Source organism: Crocuta crocuta, unplaced genomic scaffold (genome assembly GCF_008692635.1).
Source record: "Crocuta crocuta isolate KB4526 unplaced genomic scaffold, BGI_CrCroc_1.0 scaffold160, whole genome shotgun sequence".
NCBI classification, from domain to species: Eukaryota; Metazoa; Chordata; class Mammalia; order Carnivora; family Hyaenidae; genus Crocuta; species Crocuta crocuta.
This window is the reverse complement of record NW_027527591.1, coordinates 3,043,039-3,052,424: the sequence shown is the minus strand read 5'-3', so window position 1 is coordinate 3,052,424 and position 9,386 is coordinate 3,043,039. Positions and strand designations below refer to the sequence as shown.

Here is a 9,386-nt window from a genome sequence, read left to right as displayed (position 1 = left end):
TTTATTACAACTTACTTGTTTATTCACTTATTAGCAGGGATCTTGCCAGTTTCATTTGCCATCATATTTTTAACAGTTTAGCTTATAGAAGACAAAATATTTGTTAAATTAATTTTTAAAAGTACACTGTTCCAAAATAAAAGTCATTGTTTTGATACCTATAAATATACCATTATATTGAAACTTCGAAACTAAAGGATGATAAATGATTCTGTGTCCTACTATAAAATAAACTGAGATGGAATCTGTTGAAAGCCCAGGTGTCAGTAGATGAAGCAACCACACTCTCTTTTTCTTTTTTTAATGTTTATTTTTTGAGAAAGAGAGGGAGCACAAAGGAGAGCAAGCTAAGAAGGGCAGAGAGACAGAGAGAGAAATCCCAAGCAGGCTCTGTGCTATCAGCATAGAGTCCAAAGTGGGGCTCAAACTCAAGAACTGTGAGATCAAGACCTGAGCCCAAGAAACCAAGAGTCAGATGCTTAATTAAGTAAGGCACCCAGGCGCCTGAGAAGCGACCTCACTGTCTAGCTGAGGTCGAGCAAATGATCAGCTTGAGTCCTAGCAGATCCAAGGCAATAAGGCAGGAGGGCTTCTTGCTTCCAGTAAAAGCAGTTCTTCATTCATCAACCTTTCAGAGACTCTTCATAAGCTTTTGTTTGAAGAAACGATTCCACTGCTTAGAAATAGATTTAGGGGAGGGTGGTTGAAAACATTTGCATTGTATATAATATTTATTTTTCCCTTTCAAAGTCAATGTGCTGTAACTGTTATTAATGTTTTTATAGTATAATAACAAAACTATTGCTGTCTCAATTTGAAAGCAATTATGCTTTTTTTTTTTAATTTTAGGGAAAAACAAACACCAAGGGTTTCTAGAATCAGAAAATCTTTGCCTTTTAGCTATATAAAAAATTTTAAAGTTAAGCCTATATTGGAGAATTTTAGAATCTTTAGGAATCAAAGATTTCTCCTACCACTGTACTAATCTCATATTTGATTTCTGTTTTGACAGAGAGAGCATATAAAAACATGTTTAGCATTTCCTCCTTTTCCAGGTTGCATTTTATCTTGAGTAGATTTAAAACCGGATTAGCTGTAATAGGATTCCAGGATGTGGGCAGATGTCTACTTGTCATGGACGATCTTTCTTGCAATCATCTCCTTCATTATTTCATTGGAACCACCATAGATTGGCTGAGCTCGGGCATCCACATAAGCTCTAAGTAAATCAAAAGATGATTGAATAAATAAAAGATATTGGAAGTTATAAATTTTGTCTCAGCAGGTAACCATTGATTCCATTAAAGTATTCATTTAATGAAATCCAAACAATAAAAGTTCTTTATAAATTACTTTTTTTCAGTATTGCATTCATCCTAGATTTGTATAATTACAAAATTCTATTAAGATACTGATCATCTGTACAGCTTTTAGTTTGCTTGATGAGATTACAATTTCAAAATAACATTTTAAAAAATGTTTGTTTATTTTTGAGAGAGAGAGAGCATGAGCAGGGAAGGGGCAGGGAGAGAGGGAGACAGAGAATCCCAAGCAGGCTCTGAGCCATCAGCACAGAGCCTGATCTGGGGCTTGAATTCATGAACCTTGAGATAGTGACCTGAGCCAAAACCAAGAGTTGGTTGCTTAACCGACTGAGGCCCCCAGGAGCCCCAAAATAACATTTATTAGTATGTTTCATTTGATTTAATTTTGTAAACTTTAGCACATATACTAGCATTTTAAAAAGGCTGTTTCAGGTTTAGAGTGGATAGAATGTCTCAATTTCTTATTATCGTTAATGTTTCCTTAAAAACATTGAAATCCACTGGTTTTATAGGAAACAAAAGAGAAAAGAAAGCACCTATTTTCTAACATCCCTTTAGATTCCCACCGCCACTGCTGCTACCAGGAGTATACACTGATGCTTTAGAAAATACTACTTCACACAAAGTTAACAAGTAACTTATTTTTTGGAAATGATTAATAGTCACTCCAGTAATGTATGACATTACAATACTGAGTAGCTGAGTTTACTCACACACACACACACACACACACACACACACACACACAAACTGTTACCAGGAATTCACTTTTGGTAGCAAAGATAGCAAACATGATACTGTATAGTTGTTCTTACTTTTTCTCATTTCATTTTACCTTCTCAGCTCTGGCATCAGGAAGGATAAATATCATTATTGTTTTGTAGGTAAGGAAACTGAGATGCAGAGTACTTAATACACATACTAATTAATGGTTGTTATTTAATGATCACATAACAGATAATTGGCAGGCTGGAATGAGAAGGTAGATATTCTGCCACTTTGGCAACTACCTTTTTTATTATATCACAATATTTTCATTGACCCAAGCATGTAGGATTAGTTATTGAGCTTTGGACTTTCCTAGTAGAAAAATTCAAAGGTTTTTTTTTTTTTTTTTTTCCAAGAATAGAATCTATTTTTGGTTTTTGCTTTTTTTTTTTCTTTAATTTAACATTTGAGACAAATTAAATGTTCTAGCTCCCTAGGAACATGACCAATTCTCGACTCTTCATATTTATCATGGTACCTTACAAAAAGTAAGCACTCAGTAAATATTTACTGATTTAATGTTTACCAAAGAGTTTTAGAGTCTCAATACCTACCTTTTGTTGAAACTTGAAATCTAAAGACATTTGGGGGTGCCTGGGTGGCTCAGTCAGTTAAGCGTCCTACTTCAGCTCAGATCATGATCTCATGGTTCGTGGGTTTGAGCCCCACGTCGGGCTCTGTGCTGACAGCCAGCTCAGAGCCTGGAGCCTGTTTCAGATTCTGTATCTCCCTCTCCCTCTGACCCTCCCCTGCTCATGCTGTGTGTGTGTGTGTGTGTCTCTCTCAGAAATAAATAAACACATTTAAAAAATTAAAAAAAAAAGAAATCTAAAGACATTTGCATTTTCAAGTATATTTTTTTCTTTTGAACAGATTCCATTGTTGCCCACAAAATCCAGCACTTGCATGTGGAGAATCTACAAGGCACTTTCGCCTACTTCAGCAATCTCAACGCTTTCAGACATTTTTGGATTGGATTGTGCTTGCTGGGTTTTTTTTTTTTTTTTTCACATTAAAGAAATTCCAGTGGAGTAGGTAATGAAAGAGATCAGTAGACCTTTTATAGGTTACTAATTAAATTCAGTCATCAACTAAAATTAACAGAGAAAGGCAGCAAGAGGAATGTTTAACCACGTAGTGATGGAGCTCTGTATCTCAGGCTATTCTTCCTAGCATGGCAGAGAGGTCTTGAAACGGCAACGCTTAAGCCTCGCTTCTCACAGGCCCCAAACCTAATGCGTAAGACTGAAATAAGTTCACATGCTTAAGACTATTTATTAAAAAAAAAAGAAAGAAAGAAAAGCAACAAAACATAAAAGCAAAAAAAAAAGAAGCACCTGTTTTATCCGCAAAATCAAGACTCAGCAATACATACACATGAATACACAAATAATATAGCTTAATTGGAGGATATAAGAAACACAATTAGAATGATTTTTTTCTTTCAAATCAAAATCTGTGCACTACAACCACATACTCCCTAATGTGTCTAATCAGCCTTTTATATTATCTACTACTCTATCTCTTGTTAACTTATATGTTGCGGACGAAATGACACCGAGGACAAGACATACACAAAAGACAGACACAGACACAACTCCGGCCGGAGGAACAATTCTACGCAAGCCCCTCTTGTGGTTTATTTTATACCCCGGTAACTGGATACAAACTGAAACCTACAAGATCCATTCCTTTACCAATTAAGGGCAAGTAGCCAAACACATTTCAAGGACAGGGGGGAGCAAAGGGAGGAAGCGACCACAACATGTTTACTAAGAGGCCTGCTCACAATTCCAGCCTTCTCCTTACTTCTAAGGAGGGCATGTTCCCTCGTTTGCGAGCGGACCCTTAAACTTGGATATTGTGTGCAGGCCTCCTGGCAGAGCATCCTGTTTGCAGGCATGCTTTGCCCAGGCAGGGAGCCCCGTGTGCAGGCACATCCCCGCGTCCCTAACCACGCTTTCCTGTGGTCACTGTCGGGCTCCCACACTTATGAAAAGTTCTTTCTTCGTATCTGGGGTGAGAATTAGCAGTCTAGTTTAAAAGTTCATACAATCTTTGAACAAACCAGCCAACAGGGGGATTATTATACTTGAGAGGAAATATAAGTCTCTCAAATTGAAAACAGGGATTTCAAATAAGTCATCAAGCTATAATTTTTGCTTGCTACTGACCTGAAGGAATTACTTCTAAGAAAACAGAGAACAAGACTTACTCTGCACTCTAATCTTAACCCATGTGGATGGGACTCCTCTCCTCATAATACCTTTCTTAGCACCTGAACTAGTCAAACACTAATCCACTACATGTCTACATTGCCAGCAGAGGTTGGAACAGCACACTTCAGAAGAAAAATATAGACATTCATTATGATTTGACTTTCTTAGCATTATGAATATTGCGAATAAGATAGATTAACATTGTGAATAAAACATGAAAATATACAGAAAAAATTCCAGTGATGATTTAATTTACGCTAGTATAACTCAATGTTTACTTCTGATTTCATGACTACACAAAGATAAAAAACAATAAATCTGCTTTTGATTAAGGCTCTTTGAAGTAGTTCTGAAAGGATATACCAAAATCCAAGTCCAAGGATTGCTAAATAAATAAATTAATTAATTAATTAAAAAAATCATTTAGTTACTTCACATCTTTCTTCCCAAAAAAGGGAAAAGCCCTGGTTTTTGCTGAGTTTTTGTAAAAGGTTATAAATTATAGACACCCTGTGATTAAAGCTTTCTGAACTGCCTCCATGGCTACAGAAAATTAGCAGATTATATCTATGCTACAGCTTCTGTTCTTAATGTAACTTAACCTAAATGTTTATTTTCCTCATTAAAGACCATCAAATGTTTTCAATTATGTTTGCCAAAATGAAAAATGTCAAAGTCAGTTTGAATCCCAGTTTGATAATTTTTCCCTTTAGGTAGGCTGTATTTACATTAAAATTAGAATAGGAAAATTTTTTTAAGTTTATTTATTTTTGCAAGGAAGAGAGAGAATGTGTGCACAGGGAAGTGGCATAGAGAGAGGGAGAGAGAGGGGGAGAGGAGGAAAGAGAGAGAGAGAGTCCCAAGCAGGCTCAGCACCATCAGCACAGAGCCCACTCTGGGGCCTGATGTGGGGCTTGATGCGGGGCTTGAACTCACCAACCATGATATCATGACTTGAGACAAAGTGGGACACTTAACCAACAGAGCCACTAGGGGAAAAAAAAGGTAGAAAAACCTAAGAACAAAAACAAAAAAACTAAAAACTGGAAAAAGTTTTTAGAGGCTCATAGCATTTATATTCTCAGATTTAGAACTAAACCCGACTTGTTTCCACATAGTAAAACTTCCTTGAGAAAGTTTTATAAACTGAAAATATTGCTAAATTAGAGGAAAAGGATATTTTCTAGAGTGATGAGGAGAAATGTCAAGGGGAAGAGGGAAAGAAGGGATTACAGAAATGGAGAAAGAAATATGGAAGAGTATGTTGCTTATTGAGAAGCCTGTACTGCTCCAAACTAATGACAAGAATATTCATGTGTAAGAGACTAAAAGAGGGTGCAGTTAATTTCTTTGGAATTAAATAAAAACTCTTATCTGGAAAAAGTTAATACTTTTAACTTGTTTTTTGCGGGACAAATAATCAAATATTTAAGATATGACAACTTAGATCTTTTTGATGTGTAAGTTTTTTCCTAAAGTGCCTTTTTTTTACTTTTAAAAAGTGATATTTTTAAAAGAAGACATGTAAATGGCTGACGGGTACATGAAAGAATGCTCAGTGTCACCAATCATCAGGGAAATACAAATCACAGTCACAGTGAGCTATCACCTCACACCTGTGAGGATGGCTGTTAACAAGAAAACAACGGCCAACAGGTGTTGACGAGAACATGTGGAAATTGGAGCCCCTGCACACTGTTGGAGGGAATACAAAACGGGGCAGCTGTGATGAAAAATAGTATAAAGGTTCCTCAAAAAATTAAACAGAACTACTGCATGATCCTAAAATCCCACTTCAAGGTATTTATCACAAATAATTGAAACCAGGACCTGCAAGCAATTTTAGCATGTACATGCTCTTTGCAGTATTATTCACAAGAGCTAAGATGTGGAAACAATCTAAACACGCATGAACAGCCAAATGGATAAGGAAAATGGAATGGAATACTGTTCAACCTTCAAACAGAAGGAAATTCTGCCATGTGTGACAACTTGGATGGACTTGAACATTCTGCTAAGTGAAATAAGCCAGTCACTGAAAGACAAATACTACGATTCCATCTACAATGAAGTACCTAAAATAGCCTCCTTCATAAAATCTAAGAGGTATGATGATTGTCAAGAACAAAGGAAGGTGATAATGGGGAGTTGTTAATCAATGGGCATAGGTTCCAGTTAAGCAAGATGAATAGGCCTTAGAGATCTGCAGCACAACCTTGTACTTATAGTTAACAATACAGTATGGCGGGGCACAGGGGTGGCTCAGTTGGTTAAGCTTCCGACTCTTGATTTCGGCTCAGGTCATGATCTCACAGTTCTTGAGTTCAAGCCCTGCATCAGATTCTGTGTTTATAGCGCATAGCCAGCGTGGTATTCTCTCTCACCCCTCTCTCTGCCCCTCCCCTGCTGACATGCACATGTACTTTCTCTCTCTCTCTCTTTCAAAATGAATAAACATTAAAAAAGTACAGTATGGAACACATAAAAATGTATGAAGAGGGTAGATCTCATTGTAAATGTTCTTATCAGAATAAAATAAGATAATTAATATTCAATGCAAATTAAGGGAAGAATAATAACCTATTTTCTACACAATATATTAGCACAAAGTTTAAAAAGCAAGAATGTTCATAGTTTAGGAGGATAAGTTATCCTCAGACTTTTTTCATTTCAGTATGAGTGGCTACTAACTGGAAAAAATAACCTGGCAATGTATTAAAATTTAAAATATGCATACTTTTGAACTAGCAATACTATTTTGGAACTCTGTCCCATTGTAATCGAAAACGCATGTATCTAACACAAACGTATAAAGGTGTTTTGCCACAGCATTCATTGTTTGTCATAGCAAAAAAGTAGAAATAACCAGATTATGGTTAACCATTAAATACAATATTCAACTATAACAAAAGTGATATTAATCCTTCTGTAAAATGATTCAAATAAAGTCAAGCTTTATCACACTGATCTCTTTCCTTTCTTTAAAAATGATAAAATCCTTGGGGCACCTGGGTGGCTCAGTTGGTTAAGCATCTGACTTTGGCTCAGGTCACGATCTCATGGTTCGTGGGTTTGAGCCCTGCGTCGGGCTCTGTGCTGACAGCGAGCTCAGAGCCTGGAGCCTGTTTCAAATTCTGTATCACCCTCTCTCTCTGATCCTCCCCTGCTCACGCTCTCTCTCTCTCTCTCAGAAATAAATAAAAAACATTTAAAAAAATTTTTTTAATGATAAAATCTTACTGGTGGGCTGCTAACCTAAAGCTGTTTCATTTGGTTGAACACACTCTGTAGTCAGCTGACAAATGCAAAGATTTTGCATCTGTTTTCCCTCTATACTCAATGTACAAAATACAGTAAAGAAATTTTCCTTTTCCTTCACATCATCCAGACGAGAGTACCACCACTGCCATACTCACTTTGCAATTGGGTACTCCCACATGTATCCCCAGCCTCCGTGGAGCTGGACACAGTCATAAGCTACGGTGTTTTGTAAGTCACTTGCCCTGGATAACCAAAACAAAAAGCAAAAAAGGAACATTTGAAATGGATTTACACAAGGTGCTTCACAATCCGGAAACAAATGATTTATGACTGTATAAATACATACATGTATCAAACAATTACAGTTAGACACATTAACCAACCAAGAAGATTGACATAAATTACATATGAAATAAACTTCTGGAAAATTTTCACATATTGAATACTTCCTGCATTGGTTGGTTCTGGCTAGGTTTTTGTTAAGGCTAGAAATAAAAAGTGGAAAGCATAATCTATTAGGTTTGTGGCTACATTAGGCCTGAAAAGGACATAATAAAAGTTGAATTTGGTCTAATTTATTTAAATTCTCCATATAATCTAAGTTAACTACATAGTTATACAACCGTCTATTTCCTTTTGCCTTGTAATATGTTTTTTTCTCCAAAGATGTCACTTCTACCCAAAAGTTGCAATTCTGGATTTCAGTAACTGTGAAAAAAAATTTTTTTTAGAGTTTTTCAAAAATAAACTGAAAGTAAAAGTAAAAACCTAAAAGGGTAGACTAGTAACTATTAAAGTACATACCATCATATAGGAAACTTACTAAAGATTATTTGGGTATTATTATTCCCAAAGTATGTGTATATTAATATGAAATATTGAGAAATATTCTTGTTTGATCACATCACAGTAATTTTAACTATCATTAAAATTCATAAGATAATTGGTAGGGATTTTATTCATCTTAACATAAAAATATAAGTTCAAATTCTTTTCAACCCATTTTTCTTTTTTTCCTTTTTAATTAAAGATCTCTTTTAATATTTATTTTTGAGAGAGAGAGTGCAAGCAGAAAAGGGGCAGACACAGATTCACTCTCTGTGGGAGACACAGATTCTGATGAAGCAGGCTCCACACTGAGCACAGAGCCCAACGCAGGACTCAAACCCATGAACTATGAGATCATGACCTGTGCCAAAATTGGATGCCCAACTGACTGAGCCACCCAGGCACCCCATTTTTCTCCTTTTTTCTAATATTTTTTAAATGTTTATTTATTTTTGAGAGAGAAACAGACAGAGCGTGAGCTGGGGAGAGGCAGAGAGCGAAAGGGAGACACAGAAACTGAAGCAGGCTCCAGGTTCTGAGCTGTCAGCACAGAGCCCAACACAGGGCTCGAACCCAAGAACTGTGAGAACATGACTTGAGCTGAAGTCTGGCACTTAACCCATGGAGGCAACCAGGCGCCCCTCCGTTTTTTTTTTTTTTTCTAAGTAACCTCTGCCCACAATATGGGGCTCGAACTCATGACCCCAAGATCAAGAGCTGCATGCTCTACTGACTGAGTCAGCCAGGTGCCCCTAAACCTAATTTTCAATAATGGGAAACCTACTGCAAAAGTAAGCACAGATACATTTACCTATTTTAAATAATTTTTAACTCTCAGCAATAGCCAAACTATGGAAAGAGACCAAGTGTTCATTGACTGATGAATGATAAAGTTGTGGTATAGTTTATACAATGGACTGTTACCCAGCCATCAAACAGAATGAAATCTTGCCATTTGCAACAACATGGACAGAGTTAGAGCATA

The 9,386-nt window shown here is 36.5% G+C and overlaps 1 protein-coding gene across 1 annotated transcript in view; it reads right to left on the bottom strand.

Annotated features, from left to right (window-relative positions):
• Nucleotides 1–315: 315 nt before the first annotated feature.
• The window catches only part of ACADL (acyl-CoA dehydrogenase long chain), a 52,212-nt gene continuing 43,141 nt past the window's right edge, over nucleotides 316–9,386 (bottom strand). Inside the window, exons 10-11 of the mRNA XM_077771343.1 lie at nucleotides 7,729–7,815; nucleotides 316–1,219 (exon numbers count right to left, since the gene is read on the bottom strand). Coding sequence (XP_077627469.1) covers nucleotides 1,126–1,219; nucleotides 7,729–7,815 — 181 coding nt within the window. The 3' untranslated portion in view covers nucleotides 316–1,125. The remainder of the gene's footprint in view (nucleotides 1,220–7,728; nucleotides 7,816–9,386) is intronic.